We start from the raw sequence: 21,344 nt of genomic DNA, 5'->3' as shown, positions 1-21,344 counted from the left end.
CCTTATATTTTTAGATATTTCGTTTATATTTATATAAAAACAGTTCTTTTCAGAACTATTTAGCGATATATTAGTGTTATTAAGATAACAATATGGATTCCATGCCATGTACTAGTGGTAATTATTCCTCTCCACTTAAAAAACGCCGTGTAGATTTGGGTTATTTATCTTCAAATGAGAAACAATGCATTATAACCATATATAAACAAATCAAAATTGATAATTCTGGAATGAAAATAACAGCCACGGTAGTAAAAATAAAACAGGCAACAGGATAGTTTTGCAGAATAGTTATTGTTAAAATCAAGACTTACTAAAGTAATGTGCTAATTTTATTAGCACATTACTTTAGCTTGTATTGGAATAGTATGACAGACTGGAACAGTAATATTGTAAAATTCCATTGGATTTTAGATATCATTTTATCACGAATATATCGCTTTCGTATACGTTCCGGACGATTTTCTTCTACAATGTGATAAATAAACTCTAAAAATTCTTCAACTTCTTCATAACAGTCCAACATTTTTTTATTGTAATTAGAAATACTAAATAATATATATTGGAAGTTAATTCGAATAATTATTATTCAAACATAAACAATCAAAGTTATGTTAGAATCAACGTGTGAAGGTGTCCGATACTGATTACTGGATTACCGCAAGGCCGAGATAATCAACAAAAAAAGAAGATGTATTTGGCAACTTTTCTAGTAACTTTTTTGGGTGTGAATCTGTCTTTTTAGTTTACTCCTCCTGGTTAAAAAACAAGTACACAACCTAAAGCGAAACAGAGGGCTTTTTCGCAATCCAAATTTCTTTGCGCATGTGCGAAATCCTCCATGTTTTAAGTAGTTTTGATGTCTTGTTTGTTTATGTATTGAGAAGTGTTTGGTGTTTGTTTTTTAATAGTTAGTATAATTAATTTAGTTAGTTATTTAGTTAGTTAGTTAATTTAATATATTTGTGAAATAAACTTATTGTGATGGCTGCACCAAAGGGAGGATTTTATTGTGTTGTTCGTGGGTGCCCATCGAAAACTGGTGAAGAAATTAGTCTCTTTTCAATACCGACTGATCGTAGCAGGTAAACAAATTAAATTTTAGGACGATTTTCACATTTGGTCCCATTGAAGATAGCTATAATTGAGCTGTCAATTAAAGTTCATAGAACGAAATGTTGGCGCTTGTCTGTGTTGCCATGTTTTTTTAATAAATCGGGAAATAGCATGTGATTTATAATTAATAAAAATCCAATAGAACGTTAACAAACTAACAGAAAAAAGAAATTCTTTCAAAAAATAATATGAATAGTATTCAGGTACTTTCCACAGACATCTGGGCCCTGATTCTAATTGAGATTTCGACTCAAAACATGTCGAAATTAATATGGCGACGTCGAAATGCGACTTTGCGAACCTTGTGGATTTCAGCTGAACTAACCAAACGACGTCACTAAATTTCGATTTATCGAAATTAATTTCAACTTCAAGAAAGTGGTTGAAATTTAATTTCGAGTCGAAATTAATCTGACATGACTGACTGGACTGGGAGAAGTGAACTTAGGTTCAGTTTAGGTAGGCGGTGTTTTGATCCTTGCAAGGAAAACTGAGGCAAAAAGTATTAATATGGCTGTGTTTTACGGACATTTGCTAGTTTTGGAGGAATTAGAGAGGATAGATATCCGACGCTCATAACGGAGGATAAGAAGAATGTTACGGGATACCCAAAATTCTTTTTCACTAAGTGATGCTCAATTTAGGCAGCAATTCCAGCTTAATAAACAAGCTGCAAATTATTTAATAAGGGTATTAGAACCATATTTGGAAGAAGATGTTTATGCCTCTAGGATACCCAAAATGTTTAGGGTTAGTATTACTAAGCTGCAGTAAATTTAAAAATATATTAGAATATAACCACTAAGTGAAATCTTAGTGGTTATAACTTAAGGATCTCCCACATCGCCTTTTTTTTTCTTGCCATCTTTTCTTTCAATTCAAAATATAATTGAGAATGGCCACTATTTATGATTTAACAACTCAAACAAGAAAAAAAAGACGTTCACGTAACGTAAACAAAACAAACATTCAACAAGCGTAGTGCAGCCAATGACGTATAATATATAGACTCGGTGAACGCTTTAAAAAGTGTCCGCAACATGAAATACCTTTGTTGTTTATTGTTTTGATACGAAGTTGCACGAAGTTCATGATTTCTTACGAAGCATTACGAAGTTGATCTTGTTGTGTTTGAAAATATTTTCATTTTCGCCATTTTGTGTGTTTAGATAATATTTTATGTGACAAGCAAATTTTATTTTAAATTTTTAAGAGTCATTTACCTACTATTTTAGTAAAATGCCATTTAAGTGTCTTGTCTGTGGTCGCGGAAGTTCGAAGAGCGAAACGTTATCACTTTTCAAGTAAGTTATTTTTTATATGTATGTTTTATAAATATTAGGTTATGTGGTGATAGCCAGTGGAGGCGTTATAGTTGTTATTTATTTAATAAATAAATAAATTATGCATTATACTGAATACTAACAATTTCCATTAAATTTTTTGTTTTTTTTTTATTAAAATCGTTGCATAGAATTTTTCTTACTAATTTTTTTTTCATAGATTTCCTTTTGGGGAAGAAAAAAAAGAAATTTGGATAAACATATTACAATTAAATAAAAACAAGCTTTCCAGATGGTCACGTATTTGTTGTGATCATTTTGATCCAAATGATCTTATCACGAAATCTGGCTTTGTTCGTCTAAAAGAAAATGCAAAACCATTAGCTATACCAAGGTGGGTAATACTTTTATTAAATTTTTACATTGGTATTTAATATTTATATAAATTTTCTGTTTATTGTTTCTTCTATATTGTTTTCTCTTTGCATACAGGTCTTCTAAAGATGTTAAAGAGGTGGTAGGAACTAAAGCTTGTCCTAGTCCATCAGACAGCCACAATTTAAATTTCAAAACTAGAGAATTTCTTACTGGAAGGTATGTAATAATTCTAAACCAACTGTATACAGGTTAATCATATTTTAAGCTTATTCAAATTCAAATTTATATTTGCAATGTGTTACATTCAAAGTGTATTAAATATTTTTTCAGACAAATATCCAGCAGCTCAACAACACAAACTGCTAGCAGTGAACGAACTTTGTCTGCCTCAGAAACTGATGAATTCTTGGGCAAGGAAAATATCGAAGGGCATGCTGCAGATAGAGAATTAGTAGCTAAAAAAATTAACAAGAGGTAAAATTCATTTAATTTTTCGTTTGCATTATTATAAACTTGAATAAGCAATTTTTCTTTCATTAATCATTTTATTTTTAGGAAGCATTATGTGGGGGATTTTTCCATGTCGGACTTGGACTGCTCAAGAAAAAGAAAAAGGTACATGGAATCAGTAGACATGTATATAACAAAAAAAAATACACAAATTGACACCCTAAGAAAATCTACCAAAAGATGGAAACAACGAGCAACAACATTAAACGCATTGGTGAAATCATTAAAAGAAAAACTGTATGTTACAGAAAATGCTGAATCTGTGTTGTTGGTAAGTTTTCTTTCACATATTCCATAAAGAACAAAATTAAATTAAAAAATTAATGGGAAACTCCCAGTAGTTGGCTGTATACCATTGTTTAAAAAACTTATACAGAAGCAAAACACTTCACATTTGTATGTAGGTATAAAACATTTAATTTAAAACATTTTTAAAAAGTGTCATCAAAATTTACACAGGTGCATAATGTGATGTTTTCAATCTCGTTCAGATCATCCTCAGTGCCTTCTTTTGTAATTGAAGCTAACACTGTGAAGATATAATTCTTCTTGAATTATATTTCCTGTCACCTCAGCCAGTTGGTATTTGTCGTTTTAACTGACAAGAATCACATGTTTAAGTCGAGCAAAGAAACATGTTGCTCTTTAAGTATTAAATCTTTATCCAATGTCATCGACATATGGTCACATTAGAATTTAAATTTTGAAACATGTAAAACCATATATTGATGTCACAGCTATTTTTTTAGTGTTTTCAATTACAAAAGCAGGCACTGAGGATTATCTGAATGAGATCGAAAACGTCATGTAATGCACCTGTGTCAATTTTGATACAACACTTTTTAAAAAAGTTTTAAATTAAATGTTTTATACCTACATACAAATGTTAAGTGTTTTACTTCTGTATAAAATTAAATTATTATTATATTTTATTTTTATAATTATTTTTTTATTTTTTATTGTTTTAGGCCTCTTTACCAGAATCAGCCAAAGCATTGTTTCAACGATTTTTAAAGGGTTCCAAATGTGCCAAATATTCTCCAGAATTAAGGTCATTTGCACTGACTTTAAATTTTTATTCAGCAAAAGCCTATGATTTTGTAAGAAGAGCTTTTAATAATTCATTACCACACCCATCAACCATAACAAAATGGTACCAAACTGTTGATGGTGCACCTGGATTTTCCAAAGAAGCTTTAAATGCTTTGAAAAACAAAGTTGAAGAAGCAGGGAAGCAAAATAAAACACTTGTGTGTAATTTAGTGCTGGATGAAATGTCTATTCGTAAGCAAGTGGAATGGGATGGAAAAAAATTTACTGGCTATGTAGATTTTGGTACAGATATAGAATCTGATAATGTACCAGAGCAAAAGAGGCACTGGTGTTTATGTTAGTAGCCTTAAATGACAATTTTAAAGTGCCAGTTGCATATTTTTTAATTGACAGTTTTTGTGGATCAGAAAAAGCATCCTTAGTAAATCTTTGTTTAAATTTTATTTATGATTCAGGCATAAAAGTCTATTCATTAACTTTTGATGGTGCTGCCAACAATTTATCAATGGCCAATGCTTTAGGTGCTAAAATATCTGCAACAAATATTGAGCCTTTTTTTCTACATCCAATAACTAAGGAGAAAGTTTTTATATTTTTAGATGCGTGCCACATGATTAAGTTGGTTCGTAATTGTATGGGTACATTTGTTTTGAGTAACGTAAAAAATGAAAAAATTGAATGGCAGTATTTAAAAAATCTTGTTGACTTGCAATATGATGAAAAATTACATTCTGCCAATAAATTGAGGTATCGCCATTTGAGATGGGGACAGGAAAAGATGAGGGTAAACTTAGCTGTTCAAACCCTAAGTAAAAGTGTGGCAGACGCTTTGACATATTGTAACAAAGAAAAAAACTTTAGTCAATTTAAAAATTCAGAAGCTACTTCGGAATTTATCATGATTTTTAATAATTTATTTGATATATTTAATAGTATGACATATTATTCTAAATACTCGTTTAAAAATTCTTTAAATATTAATTAAAAGTGGGTTTTTTGGGTTTCATTTCAAATATCGCAAGTTTGAAAGGATTATTTAATCTTTTGGTTACAGAAAAAAAATATTTAAAATATTTACTTTCTTACAAACTGTCGCAAGACCATTTAGAATTATTTTTTGGGTCTGTAAGGGGTAAAGGGGGTTATAACAATAATCCAACTGCTCGACAATTTGAGGCAGCTTTTAAAAGATTGCTTATTCACACAGAAATATCAGGACCTAATACAGGGAATGTTAAAAATATAAATAATGTTGGCATTTTAACCGCAACATCTGCACGACCTATTACTAGTTTAGTAAACATAGAAGAAAATTTAGAAGATTTTACGCAAAAGACAACAATTTTTCATGAGCATGACTATTTTCAAAAAGATGTTTTAAATTTAAGTGTTTATGTAGAAGATGTAATTGGATATATTTCTGGCTTTATAGTTAGAAATTTAAAAAAAATCATTACATGTACAAAATGCATAATATTAGAAAGTGAAGAAACATTTTCAAAATTACAGTTAGTAAAACAATATAAAAATTTAACTAATGCTTCGAATTTAGTTATAAAAATATGCAAGGAGGCAGAGAAAAATTTTAGAATGTATATAAACAAAATTGAAAGTAGTTCAAAAAATTTATTAAATAAATTAATAAACGCCACAATGAATAATTTGCCTCGTGACATCATGGATAGTTTTGGTGATCACATTTATGACAGTGAACTACTCAACAATCATTGCATTCAATTATTAAATTTAATTTTAAAAAAGTATTTCACGCTAAGACTTCATCATGAAGCCAAAAAAAAATTAGATGTAGATAGGCAGAATCGTATGAGAAGTTTGTTGACTAAAAGGATACTGTTTAGACATGAATAGAAAAGATCATTCCACACAAGGTAAAATCACTATTGATTTTACCTTGTTTATTTTTATGCCCACCTTATTTAAAGCTCTATTCCGTATCGTTACACTTCTTTGTTGTATCTGTTTTTTTAGGTTTCAGTAACCTATATGTAGTTGATGTATGTAGTTGTAGTTTCTTTTATAACTATTTTTTTACTTTTTACCTTTAATTTATTACTTGCGGAATCTCAAGTTAGTAGGCAAACTCCCGTACGAAATTTCGGATGTAGAAATATTTTACTTCGGGTAGGGACTTATTGTTAAAAACAGTTTTTTTGTATTTAAAGACAGACGTGGCAACCGCCCATGCGAAGTTTGTACGTCCGCCTAATTCATAACAGTCGTTGAAACATGGTATCGTAAATCCGAAAGTCAAACAAAAAACACATGTTATATCCTAGTTGTCAATTCAATTCTACGAAAGTCGATAGTAAAATCCCATAGCGGGAAGTTAATCAACACTGATGATTCCCAGTTAGTAATTCAATTGCGTCGGCATTTTGCCGTATAATTTTAATACTTTTAAGTATGTTTTCTTCAATGTAAACCCATCTACTGTTTTTGTTTTGCGTTTAGTTACGCAAGTACTCCACAAGTAAGTAATCTAAACCACATTTTTGCATTTGACAGATATAATTTTACCTTAACGTTTTTCTTAACTGAGTGGAATTACTTGCTTTTTAGCTTCACTGAAGATGGACTGATTAGTCCGAAAACGTTCTGAACTTTATTATAATTCATTTGGATTTTTAATTTAATTTTTTAATTAAATATACCACTTACAACAGAAGTTTTTTACTTCGATGTTCGAGTTTTTAAATTTATTTATTGAATGTATGTTTTATTAATTATTTATTTTTAACCACATATAAATACAAACATGTACAACTATAGCTTGTACCATCCCTAATGAACGGGACAAGCGGAATAGTACATTATAAAATGTTAAAAGCGCATTTATAAAATGGCAAGAATTTTAAAATTTCGCTTATAATTAAAGCCTGGACAAAAATTTTCAAACTTGCGATATATATTTTAAAATCTAAAAATCCTTTTTATCTCTCAGAATTTAAAATTGAATTACCAGTTATATGTAGTTTTAAATTACTTATAGTGATTGGCTGTTTTTAAAAGTCTTTATTTCTAAAATTATTTAAACCCAATGGTTTTTTGTTTCCTAGTTGCAATAGGTTTTATAGGATTTTTTTTTATTTCGAAATATGTGTCTCGATTGCTATGTGTCTCAATTGTACATTGACACATGTACTGTCAAATGCAGTTGAAACATTTTTACTAAATAATTGAGAAGCAAAGTTTAATTTCATTTTTTGTTTATGAAAATGAATATGTTGGCTTCGCAATTTATTAGCTAAATGAAAACGTTCATTCTCTTGCAAGTTGTTTAATTCTTTAAAATATATCCATGCTAAAATGTCATTATTACTATCCACATGATCATACTTCTCACCTATAGTATTCCCAAACAATTTAATCAAATGGATATCAGAATTATTACGATGCTGGACAATGTTGGTATTTGTACAAGGGTGTTTAAATGTAGTTTTTAAGGTATTATGGTTCAAATTACAACCTAACCGTTAGTTAACCCATTTTCAAATTCACTGGAGCACCATCAAAAGTTAAACTTACAACCTTAATAACATTAACAAAATTTAGCAAAAAAGCCAGCGCTGTTTTCCTTAATGTTTATACAGTTGATCCTGTGCCAAAATCAATGTATCCGTAACATTTGTTTCTTTCGGGAACCCACTATTGTTGATGGATGTGCATTTCATTCATAATTCTACTACATACAAATGGTGCTTCAAAGTTCATAGATTTTAAACGAAGAACATCAAATTCTTTATTGAATCCAGGTTCACCATCAACACTCTGAAACCACCTACTGAGTGTTCTAGTATGAGGAAAGCATTTATTAAAATGTCCTTCTAACATAATTATATGCAGAAGGCGAATAAAAATGGAGTGTAAGAGCAAATGCCTTGAATTCTACAAAATATTTTATTGTTAAGCCTTCTTTTTGTTCTTATAATACCGCCTTATAAAAAGTTCAGTTGGTCCACCCATTTTTTCAAGGATGTCTAATGTTTCTTCATGAACAAGATTTAGTAAAATAGTTAGTTAGTATAGATAGTTAATAAGTATATCAAAACAACCAATACACTGAAATCTATCCTGTCAAAACCAAACCTAACAAGGTACAAGGGAGATCAAAGAACTGCATTTATAAAATACCCTGTGAATGCAACAATTTCTATGTGGGAGAAATCGCAAGACCACTGTCAGGATAAAGCCGTCTGTATACCAGCATTGATCTGCCATTATGAGATTTGTTTTATTTAAATCCCTTTTGTACCTCCCTATAAAGAGGATGGTAAACGACTTTTAGAAATTATATTTAGGTTGCATTGTATCTGGTACTATTTCCAAATCTAGGTAATTTTTAATTATCTCTCCAGATTTGATCCAGGTATCCTTTTGCCCTGCTTCCTGACATCTTATCCACCTTATCTTCGCATCCTTCTCCATCCATATACCTATGTAATGAAGAGAGATCAAGCATGACCTCCATGAGGCAGTTGGGGTAGTCAACATGGCTCGTGTTATGATTAAGCATGCTTGTCGTTGAAGCTTATTCAGCTTCTATTTGGTGGTCTTTTGTTTTTATTTAAACTACCATATAAGTGCGTCATACGTAATCATAAGTCTGGCTGTAGTCATATATAGCCAGTACATCGGTTTGGGTTTCAAACCCCATGTTTTCCCACATATTCTTTGACATGTGGAAAGTGAAACCTTTGCCTTGTTGGTTATTCTTTCCAACTGGGCGTTACATGTAAGCTGCACATCTAATATTACTCCTAGATGTTTTACTAAGATTGATAGAGAATTTTTCCATGTCGTGCTACCTACTAAGGATATTTAATGTTCTTTGGAGTGTGCTGGATAGAAAATTACCATATTTTCCTCTTACCATAATTACTAGATCATCCCTCTAGGCATGTACTTCTTCCTCCGTGTGCGTCAAGAAGCGACATCAAGTGATCCACCAGGAGTGACCAGAAGAGGGGAGAAAACACTCCCCCTGTGGGCACCCCTTAGCTGTTTTGAACAAAATCTCTCCTTGCACCTCTGTGAGAATCTTCTATTCAACAATATATTTTCCAGCATTGCTTTGATCCAGTTACACACAGTGATAGTGGATCTATTTGACAGGGCATTATTAAATGTGCCTTCTGTATCTTCTCTCCATTATTAATTGAGTGACCGATTTTCTGAACTACTTCGTCGACTGATGTTTCTGTTGATTTCCTTCTATATATGCATGCTGGTTGCCATTGAGAAAATGATTCCCCAAGTGTCTTTCCTTAATATGCCTATCAAGAATTTTTTCTATTGCCTTCAACAAAAATGATGTAAGACTGATCGGCCTGTGCGATTTAGGCAGGACATTATCTTGTCCTATTTTGTATATGCACTCCACCATTACAGTTATCCATGCCTTTGGTATACAACTTATTTATAACATATTGTATCTTAGAAAATAAATGAAACAGTATTTATTAAGTTATGCATTAATGCCTTAATTAAACTACTAATTATTTTGCAAAATGTTTTATGATTATTTCTTTTGTATGGTTTTTGTTAAAAATTTATAATCGATTTGATGTTTTTTTGTTTGTATTTAATTCATTACAACAAAATACAAAATTAGAATTCAAAAGTTTGTTGTTTGTTTGCACTCAAGTAACCTATTAATTTCCTTCCTAATTCCCTAATATAAACTTCAAAATTTGCTACATACAAAGAAATTATTGCAACAGTGAAAAACACCAGGAACGGATGAAACATGAATTAAATGAGATATGAATTAATAAAAAATGGAGGAGACGAACTGATGCACCGGATTCTTAAACTAGTAAGAATATAGGGAACTCAAAAAATATACCGATGGAGTGGAGAAAGGGTCATCTAATAAGGATATTAAAAACAGGAGACAGAAAGATATAAGTAACTACAGAGGAATCATGTTACTGAACACCACATAGACCATATACAATATGTTGTCAAGCATATTGGGAAATAGATAAATTACCGAAAATACATTAGAGCAATATCAACCCGGCTTTAGAAAAAGAAAATCACCCATAGATGCCATTCACTTCCTAATACAGCTGATTTAAAAGTGATATAATTTTTCCTTACTATTTATAGATTTCCAGCCATCTTTCGACTCTCTAAATAGACTCCAACTCTTAATGGAAATGCAAAACTGATTAGATTTATATATCAAAATTTCCTTCACACTAAATAATAATTAATAGTCCTTAATACAATTTAAAAAATTAGAATTTTTAATCTTTACGCAAAACTTCAATATTTCCTATTGGTAAAATGATTAAAATTCAGGTAATGTACTTTACAAACATTATAAAAATAATTTTTTCTCTTATAGACGAGAACAAAAAAAATTATAAATATTTAATTTTAATTAAAAAAATAATTATTGTCATTAAAATATAAATGAGCACGCCGCTGTTCTGGTAAACATACCTTCAACCTTGAGCGGAGATCTTTCGGACACCCGATTATATAGCGAGAATACGGGACCGCTTAGTCTATATATTATACGTCATTGAGTGCAGCCAATAAACAACAGGACCAACCCAAATTTTCAGCAGTGTCAAAATGATAAAGTAAATATCCCCAGTTTTAACTACAATCGAAATGAATGAGAATCGCTAGCAATTGCGACTGTCATGGCGTAGTCGCTTTTAAATTTCGACATCGAAATGAAATAGAATCAATCAGGGCCCTGGTGACCATCTGTAACAATCTGGCAACTGGTGGTTTGAGGATTGCCAAATCTATTAGCTTATTGTCAAAGGCAAATGCCAAAAAAATGTTGTAATAATTAACTGCAATTAATATAAGAAACGAGTATTTATTCGTTCGTGTTGTATATAAAAAAACAAAAAAATTGCATAATTTATATAATAATACAATAAAAATGTATTTTTGAAAGCTTCTCTATTTGTAATTGAAGCCTACAACATATACATTATAAAGACATGACAACACAGTCAAACGTTAAAAATTTGTTTTGTGAATTTAATTTACAGCTCCTTTGTAGCTATCTTCAATGGGACCAAATGTGAAAATCGTCCAAATTTTAAATTCAAACGTATTACAAATGTTGTCTGAATGTTTATATTTTAGTTAAAAACACTTTTTTTAGAGCTGAATTATGGCTGAAAGCGGCCAATAGGTATGATCTGCTTTCCAAGCATGCTGAATTGCATACAAATTATAAAATGTGCGAGAAACATTTCGAACCGGCGTACATGTACAAAGGAAACACACGGAAGGGATTATTTCAACAAGCGCATCCAACGATTTTCTCACACACTCTTCAATATTCAAAACACACAGACGAACCATTAAAGAAAAAGAAAGTCATAAGGCTGGAAGGTAGATACTTTTTATTTATTCACAATTATAGTGCTTTATTATAAAAGTCATATAAAAATCAGTATCTACTTACAACTATATAAAAAGTTGTTTGTTTTTCATAATATAAACAAGATCTGGAATTGTGAAATTTAATGATCTTTTATCAGCCTTATTAAGAACATATATCTTATGGTTACATACTGAGTAATATTTATGTTGTGGTTTTAGGTACAACTGAAATCTATAATGTACAGGAAGTAATTAATAGTCCAACTGATAAACATAATACTATACCTGATACTTTGATGGAAGAGTTTCTGCTAACAGGTAATTTTATTTATTGCTCCTACAACTGTATTATGCATTCAACTAATCACTAATAAGCATTAACATATCTACTTTGAACGTTTATATGTTATTTGGTTATTAAATATATTTTTATATTTCAGATGTTAATAGGCAGGAAGTGTCTAGCCCACCTAGGCCCCATACTCCAGAATGTTTCACAGCTGAAACACAAACCCCCTCCAAGTTGTCGGGAGGTACACCCAGAAAAAAGAAACTAAGATTAAAAATAAAAAATTTGCGTGCAAGTGCAAAGAAAGCATATGCGTCTTCCAAACAGAAGGAAGACAATAAATCTTTAAAAAAATTTTTTCAAATGTGTGACAAATTTTTAAACAAATCCCTAGCACAAATAGTGAAAGCTCAAGCAATTTTAAAAACTAAATGTCCAAAAAGTAGAAGGTATCCTGATGAATATAAACAACTTGCATTAACGCTATATTTTTTGGGCCCAAGAGCCTATGCTTTTATGGAAAGAATATTGTATTTGCCCTCAAAACGAAGTCTTCAAAAAATTACTGAAAATTTGGTCCGTAAACCTGGTTTGAATAATGACCAAATATTTGATGCCCTAAAGTTAAAAGTGAACACAATGTTAGATCAAGACAAGCACTGTAGTATTTGCATTGATGAAATGTCTATTAAAAGTAATTTATTTTTTGATACAGGTCGTGATGAGATTGTTGGTCTATATGATATAGGAAATGGGAAAAAGGAATCATAATTGCACAAAATGTACTTGTGATAATGGTTCGAAGCTTATATTCAAATTGGAAACAACAACTAGCATATTTCTTTGTAAACAGTACCTTTGAAGCAAATCACCTTCTTCCTATTATAAAAGAATGTATTTCTAAACTATTTCAATCAGGTTTATATGTGAATTGTCTTGTTACTGATATGGGATCGAATTTTCTAAAATTGAGTAAATTACTGGGGATTTCTCCAACTAACTCAGAATTTGATGTCAATGGACAAAAAATTATTTATATATTTGATCCATGTCATTTAATTAAAGCCACTAGAAATAACTTAATTAATAATGTTTTTTATTTTGATGACAAAAAAACATCTTGGTCATTTATAGAAACTTTTTATCATGAAGATAAAAAGCAGTTCTATAAGTGTGCATCAAAACTAATACACTCCCATATATATCCTACATCTTTTAAAAAAATGCGAGTAAAACTAGCATCTCAAATTTTAAGTAACACTGTTGCAAGTTTTATGTATACATATATTTCTCTTGGTATTCTTCCATCAGATGCATTGGGAACAATAGAAATTATTGAAAAATTTAATAATTTGTTTGATATTTTAAATTCTACTGATAAGAATAATCCTAACAAATTTAAAAATGTATTTGAGGGAACTGATTTTCAGATCAATTACCTAGATTCTATGATAGATTTGGTACATAAACTGAAAATATTAGATAAAACAGGAAAAGATGTAACATGTCGTTCGCGATAAAAAAAGTGTTGGATTGTAACAATGAATGGTGTTAAAAAGCTTTGGGATAACTTAAAGTCTCATGATTTTAAATACTTAAAAACAAGAAGACTTAACCAAGACTGCGTGGAAAATTATTTTGGTAGTATAAGACAACAAGGTGGAAATTCCATCAATCCAACTCCCATACAATTTCAGAGGGCATTTAAAAAACTATTTTGTCAAAATTTTATGCATTCTAACAAAATGAATTGCAAAGATGATTTAGATAAACGTTTAATGGATTTAAATGTAAAAAAAACTTGTAGTGAACAATACTCTCCAGTGAAGGCTATTTTGCTTCCAGATTGTGATTACAGAACAGAAAAACTAACAACCCAAAATGCTTTTCAATATGTATGTTTATCCAATTCTGAGATAGTCTTAACTTTAAACTGGATAGCATTAAATACAGAGGTCTGAGTTAATCCAGGTTTACAAACAATGTCTCCAGTCATTTCTTCCAAACAACGTTTAGTTGGTAAATAAACAATTTTTTTCAAAAAGTTTTAAGTTTTGGGTTCAAAAAGTATAATGTGAAAACGAATTGTTTGTATTTCTTTGAATACATTCTGGCCTTTGGTACTTTTCTCTGCAACAGTGCTTGAGATTTCACAATTTATTAGGAAATTTGTCACATAATTTTTTAAACTGTTCTAATTCTTGTTTTGAGTCGTTTTGTGTTTTATATGTTTTTGTATTTAAAAGTTTCCATTTTAAAAACCTTATTTAACATTTCAGCTTAAACCTGGTCCGACTCTAATTTACGTTCTTTTAACCTGGATAAAACAGTAGCATTATCCTATCAAGGAGCTCTTCAACTCTTAAAAGCCAGATCAGTACCGCTGATTCTGTAAAATTTCTTGGTATTTTTTGAGACAGCAACCTTAAATGGTCCCTTCATATCGATTTGTTAAGTAAGAAACTAGCCTCAGCCTGCTATGCAATAAGATCTGTTTCGAAGGCGATCAATTTAGAATCTTCCAAGATTGCATATTTTTCTTTCTTCGAGTCTCATCTTCGATGTGGTCTTTCTTTTGGGGGTTCTGGTACAGCTGCCCAATCCGTTGATATTATTAAATAAAAAAAAGTAATAAAGTATCTGTTTGGCCTCAGAAGAACAACACATTGCAGAGTCTACTTCAAAGATCACGGGATTTTACTTCCTTCTTTATATATTTTAGAAACTGTTTGCTTAGTTCGTAAATACCTACATGTCTTTCCAGCAAGACCTTATCGTGACTACTAAACGAAAATTCAACATTTGATGTTTATTTACCGATGCAGTTCACAGTTAGTAAACAAATCTATATTATATTCTGCAAAAAAACTACAACGATCTCCCTTTACGACATAAATCTGCAACATCGTTCCCGAAGTTTTGTAAAATGACAAAAGCCTATCTATCTGAAAGACCATTTTATTCAGTAGAAGAGTTTCTTAATTAATAACTAAGAAATTACAATATCTTAATGCACAGTTCCATGGTTCTTTACCCGTGGGTCATCATTACCCAAAGTAGCTTAAACTTATTAGTTCCTACGGTTGATTATGCAATTTGTTATTGTCTTTTTCCTCTGAGTCTTTGTAAGCTTCGTCCATAAAATTGTAAGATTTTCAATGACAATAAAGCATATATTTCTATTCTATTCCCATTATCATCATCATTCAATCTTCGCTTATCCACTGCTGGACATAGATCTCCCTCATAATTTTCCATCTATTTCGATCTTGTGCCTCTTGCATACAATTCCTATGACAACGTTTTAGATCGTCAGTCCAACGTGTTGGTGGACGACCTCTGCTTCGGTATACATCATCTCTTGGTCTCCATTCCAGTATCCGCTTTGTCCATCTATTATCTGTCATTCGAGCCACATGACCTGCCCAGTTCCATTTTAGTGTTGCTACTCTCTCTACTGCATCAGCCACTCCTGTTCTTTGTCGTAGCTGGCGATTTGGGATCATGTCTCGTAGTGAAACGCCCAACATAGCACGCTCCATCGCCCTTTGACACACACGGATCTTTTGAACTGTTCTCCTTGTCATGGTCAATGTTTCCGCACCGTAAGGTAACACTGGCAAAACACACTGATTAAACGTTTTTCTTTTAAGGCATATTGGTATATCAGACAATAATAATATGCGCAATAATGCGCATCAAACTAGTTATATAAGGAATAATGCAATTTTATCTAAATGTAATAAATCCATACTCCAGAAATATGTTGGCTACATAGGGCCCAAATGATACAATTGTCTACCGGAGAATTTAAAACAAATTAAGAGTTATAAAAACATAGATATCAGTATAAAACTAAACAATGGATTGGAAACAAAATAACACAATTCTGCAAAGAGCAGAAAAAATATCGAAATATACTTTGTTTACCAACTACAATATTTCTTGAATTTATTGACATATTTATGTCACATGCTATATTAAAATGAATGTATTTTTGTAAGTGCGCATATGTAACTGTTTATATTAATACATTTGTTAAATATTTGCTTTTTTGTACATATATTTTTTAAGTATCACACACAAGGGGTGCTACTTTTATGGTAGCTCTATTTCAGTGATTTTTCATGTTTATTTAGTGTTAAGTATGCTTATTTTTTGTAAATCTATATTATAATCTAAGCTTCCTAAATAAACATTATTATTAGTATTAATTACAATAAATTTCTATTATTATTATTATTGTGTTTTATTACAATTTTTTACCCTTCTCTATCACAAATGTGATATATCCAGGCGAATTGAATGTAGTACTGTACAACCAGAAGTTTCAGAGACCTCAGATGCACAGAAAGAGAAATCGAAGAGGTATACGTGTATATTAATTACAATAAATTTTTATTATTCTGTTTTATTACAACTTTTTACCCTTTCCTACCATTTGATTTCCATACCCAAATTTGATATGTCCTGGCGAGTTGAATTTACTACAATACAACCAGAAGTTTCAGAGACTTCAGATGCATAGAAAGAAATCTAAGGGGTATACAGTCATTCTAGCCGCAGCTGCAGAGTTTTTACGCGCAGCGAAAATATCGTGGTGTTGGAGGTTAATAGATATTCACATTCAAAGAAATTCCTCAACAGGAAACAAAAAAAGTCAGCAACTTAAGACAAAGTTAATAGAAATTTCAAAAGTATAATTCTGTATTGATAAGTAAAAAAGTCTTGAGTCAAAATGTAGATTTTGAGTGATGAAGTGTTTTATTAACCTTAAAAAAACGATAAGAAGTAATAGAAATCAACTGCTTTTCATCTCTATTTTGAAATTAACTCTCAAATTCAATCGATTTTTATCGGTTTTTTAACGTATTAAAATACTTTTAATACGTTAATTTGTTTGTTAAAAAAAAATCGATATTTTTGACTTAGCAACTTTTTAATTATGAGTACAGAATTGATATATAAGTTATATTAAATTTTACAGAAAAAATAAAATTCATACAAAACAGATTACTTAAAAATGATTACTTCAATTCTCGGTGTAACTATCATTCGACTACAGTTTTGAACGACTTCCTCACTACTTTTCTTCGTGTACGAATGAATAGTTTTATTGCCACTGTCAGTGCTTAATGTTCATTTTATTGGTTAGGCGGAAGAGGCAACCGTAGTAAGTCTACGAACCGTGGTATGTGACAGCAAAATAATTAATTTTTTTTGTTTTCTTTCACCCAAGGTACCTATATATTTTGCCTGGTTTTGTACATTTTGGGTTTCAAATTTTTTCTACAGAAATATGGAATAAATTTTAGAACAAGCAATATTAGTTAAAGCAAATGACGAAGTTACAGAAGAATTAACACTAAATTATATTTTAAATGATAACATACAAAATGTACATTTTGTGTTAAATTTTGATAGCTTAGAGCCTGAACAAGCCAAACAGTATTTTCGGTTTGAAAAACAGGACATTCCAGAGGGTTGACTCCTCGCACTTCCTTTACTAGTAAAAGATCATCAGTGCTTGTAAACCGCAACCTTTTTGTCTTTTTCACTATTTCCCTGTCCATAATTGATAAATATAATGAAATATATTAAAATGTTTTATTTGTCTCGCAGATGCTTAACCAAGAAAACAGAAAACCCGTGTTAACTAATACACAGAAACAAAATTACAGAACAGGAACTTCAATCTCCGAGTCCTGAGTCTTGACGAATTAGCATAGCACACTACCACCTAGCATTGAAACTTCCGTGTTAAGGAATAAAACAATGATTGGCGCATCACCTAGTGATCGGGCGCATAACTATATATACATGGCGCTAAATTCAAAAGTTTAGTAATATTACCTAGGATTGTGAACTCATTTTAAAGTAAAGGAAAATCGATATAATCCTAAAATAACAAGAAAAATCCTTATCCTATACGATAATAAATATTTTTCGTATACTTTTTGGGTTTTCTTGTTATGTTGGGACTATATTTATTTTCCATTACATTAAAATGCCAAAGTGGTTAAAAAAATTACAGAATAAAATCTTTATTTATAAAAATGTTACAAGAAATGTTATATGTGTTACAAGAAATATTAATAATACAAGCCATGTGTAGTATAATTTAGTTTTCTTAATGTTGTGACAAGAACGGGTCAGTATTTAAATAATTGTTTTGTCATTCTTATCAAGTTTTATGTGAATAAAGGCCTAATTCTGCAAAAGACATTTTACTACAATTTTATTCGCATAAATTTACAATGGGGAAGTACTTTAGACCAGATAAACTAGAGGCTGGTCCAAACTGTCAAACTTCCACCAAAGAATTCAAACATTAGTAAGTATATAACATTCAAGAATTTTTTAGAAAGCAATGAATCTAAAGATAAATCCCTAGAAGGTAAAGATAAGTACATGCTTTTAAAAAATTAATCTACGATTACATAAGCGAAGCAATCAATCTGGAAAACCAATTGCTTTTTTCACACATACCCTCACAGATTCTGAATAAAAACATTATGCAATTGAAAAAAAAGCAAATGAGTTGAAGTATTTAAAAAAATGCAGACATTATCTGGTAGAAAAGCAATTCTAACCAATTACAGATTAAATCACTATTTGGTTTATATAGAATGACGGTATATATCAAATCTAACAAGGAGAACTAGCTTTACTTCACAAGAATTTATTAATTATCTACACTCTAAAGGAATATATTCAAGTAGAACAACACCATATAATCATGAAGAAAATGGTTAAGTAGAAAAATACAATGAGTTATATGGAAATTGGTGAATCTAGCATAGAAAACCAAAAATTTAGAATTCACTTAATGGAAAACTGCTTTACCATGTGCTCTGCACTATATAAGAAGTTTACTGTTGAATTGTTATATTATTGAATGAAGATAATGATGAAGGTCCAAATAACACACTAGAGAATTCCACTACTAAATAAATACCAGATGAGACAGAAAATTTACCTGTTCAAAAACCTGATGATAATGATGAACCAAGATTGGAAAATTCAGATTTTCATTCTAGCTGTAAATCAGCTGGAGCTAAAAATAAACCAAAATAGTTGCAATATTTTGTTCAAAAATAGGGACGGGTGAATGTAGTATAATTTAGTGTTCTAAATGTTGTGACAGGAACTTGTCAGTATTTAAATATTTTTTTTGTAATTCTATGTCAAATTAAAGCCTAATAAGCAACAGACAGCCATCAGACATTCTGAGTTTTTTGTAGTACTTTCATCCTAATGCAATAACACACACTATCAGTGGTCAGTGAAAACTCTTACAGTCTGGCGTTCTACTCACAGAAAGAGAGAACTCAAGGACCCTGCTAAGTTGGAAACAGAACAATTAAATGATTTAGTTCTAGAAATAAGTTTATATACATTTATACTCATACTATATGTTATATATTTATATGATAATACTTTTATTCTTATAATCAGAATCATAATATGAGTTCCAGAAAAATATTCTGGTTATCAACAAAATTATGATTTTGATTAGATTAGCAAAATATTGCTTCTCTCGCTGAAAACCCAAGAATGAGGAATAACCGAATGATAGCAAATAGAAAAAACGAACAAAAAAAAAGAACAATGGATAAGGTAAATAATTTATTTCTAAGGTATGCTTAAAGTTTTCACCCAGAATGTAAGCTTTGCTAAAACCTGATATAGTAACTTTATTTGCTCAGTATAAACTCCAAACAACAGAGGATAATAATGTTTTTATGCCTGAAATGACAAACACAATTACAATCAACAGATTTTTTCACCAGTATGTCATCTTAAGATCAGACATCCCATCCCTGTCATCAACAGAATAGGAAAGATCCCTGTCAACACATTCAAATTTATTTATTCATAACTCTGAACGCCTTACCGCTGTCTATGTGGATGCAGGCTAATATACGGGACAAGCCGATTAAGTGTTACAACTTAGTGGTTAAGTACACAGTATTTTAAGATAATAAAATTAAATAATGTGAAATAAAAATATATTATGTACACAAACACATGCATGTACACATACATATATATATATATATATATATATATATATATATATATATATAATTAAAGATGTAATGACATTTTAAAACCTATAAACCCAACAGTTAGTTCTATGATTCTAAAATCCAGCACAAACAATAAAGATGGAAAAATAACATAACAAAAATAAAAAAATATGTAAAGTATTACCTAGTTACAATAAAAACATGAAGTATTTTACACAGTTAAGTTTCCAAACTCTATGGTACCAGTAACTCTTCTACTAATATTTATATATTTATTGAGGGACATATTAAATACATTTACATTTAGGTTGTTTAACAAAGATAAGTATCTATTCAGTGGGCTATTAGCACCATAGGTTGTTTTACAAAATGGAACATTAAAAGTACATAGATGAGGCAAACCATGGTATTATAATATGGTACTCTAAGACCAATCTCACTCACAAGAGAGGGACAGATCCCTCCTCATACTTAAAGCAGGCAAGCTCATAGACCTCTCCATGATAGTGTAGTCATGGTCTGCTAATCTAATCCAACTTTGAAAGGCGCACACCTGTAGAAATTTATGCCGAACCCTCTCTAAGGTGATGCTTTTTAAGATAGTTGTTGAACCACCACCTACAAATAATTCAAATACTAAGCTAAGTAAGACTGGTTTTATAATATATAATTAGGTTAAATTTATAAACTAATTTTATAGTAAAAGGTCAGATATAATGTGAATAAGAATATAGGTCAGTGGTATAATAGTTCTTACCTGGTCCTCGTAAAAACAAACTCGGAACGGCTGTTCTCGTAATACCGCTATTTCCAACATTGACTATATCTTCCTCTTTAAAATGACTAGCGCATACACGAAAATTGTTATAAATAGTTTCTTTTGCAGCATTCACCCATTTATCAAACATATCCATATAATGTCCTGGACTTAAAAAAGTAGTATCAAAGAATATAGACGCTTAAGCGTCTATATTCTTTGGTAGTATCCATGCAATCTGGAACACATCTTTTTTGTTCAGTTCTTCGTCTCTACATTGTTATTCCATGTAATGTGTTCGATTCCATAATAAAAAATCGTCGAAAATTGTACGATTTTGCACTATTTATACAAAAAATTTTAAATTATAAAATAAATTATAAAAAATAAAACAAATACAAATATGGCGCCGTATTTGTCTAAACTCAACTTTGACTTGATCACAGCACACTCACTCCGTGCAGGAACGAGACTAGCAGCGCCACCAAGCGAATGGGCGCCTAATCCGAACATGATTTGACCTTGGCTATCCCTGTTACCAATCT

At 30.7% G+C, this 21,344-nt stretch overlaps 1 protein-coding gene and 1 long non-coding RNA gene across 3 annotated transcripts; one reads left to right on the top strand and one right to left on the bottom strand.

The window, feature by feature from the left end:
- The first annotated feature begins 877 nt into the window (after positions 1-877).
- LOC140441399 (uncharacterized) lies at positions 878-9,981 on the top strand. 2 transcript variants are annotated; one of them, XM_072532112.1, is made up of 6 exons: positions 879-2,420; positions 2,620-2,793; positions 2,892-2,993; positions 3,108-3,251; positions 3,333-3,558; positions 4,256-9,981. In XM_072532112.1, the coding sequence occupies exons 1-6, from the start codon at positions 2,356-2,358 to the stop codon at positions 4,679-4,681; spliced, it is 1,137 nt and encodes a 378-aa protein (XP_072388213.1). In that variant the 5' UTR covers positions 879-2,355; the 3' UTR covers positions 4,682-9,981. The 2 variants fall into 2 exon arrangements, with proteins under 2 accessions (XP_072388214.1, XP_072388213.1); XM_072532113.1 differs by lacking the exon at positions 2,620-2,793 and having other exon boundaries at positions 878-2,420.
- An 8,056-nt stretch (positions 9,982-18,037) lies between these two features.
- On the bottom strand, positions 18,038-21,344 carry LOC140441398 (uncharacterized). Its single transcript, XR_011950991.1, has 2 exons — positions 20,800-21,344; positions 18,038-20,660 (listed from the first exon to the last, which is right to left on the bottom strand). It is a non-coding gene; the product is annotated as an uncharacterized lncRNA (long non-coding RNA).

This window comes from Diabrotica undecimpunctata, chromosome 5, assembly GCF_040954645.1.
Source record: "Diabrotica undecimpunctata isolate CICGRU chromosome 5, icDiaUnde3, whole genome shotgun sequence".
Classification (NCBI taxonomy): Eukaryota; Metazoa; Arthropoda; class Insecta; order Coleoptera; family Chrysomelidae; genus Diabrotica; species Diabrotica undecimpunctata.
The sequence above is the reverse complement of the archived record's forward strand: the minus strand, read 5'-3'. Positions and strand labels throughout refer to the sequence as shown.

Bases quoted from the DNA above. Each gene is read 5' to 3' on its own strand.
- LOC140441399 (XM_072532112.1), top strand. From the start codon at position 2,356: ATGCCATTTAAGTGTCTTGTCTGTGGTCGCGGAAGTTCGAAGAGCGAA. The intron at 2,794-2,891 runs GTGGGTAATACT...CTTTGCATACAG, and splicing joins AAACCATTAGCTATACCAAG to GTCTTCTAAAGATGTTAAAG. The intron at 3,559-4,255 runs GTAAGTTTTCTT...TTATTGTTTTAG, and splicing joins ATGCTGAATCTGTGTTGTTG to GCCTCTTTACCAGAATCAGC.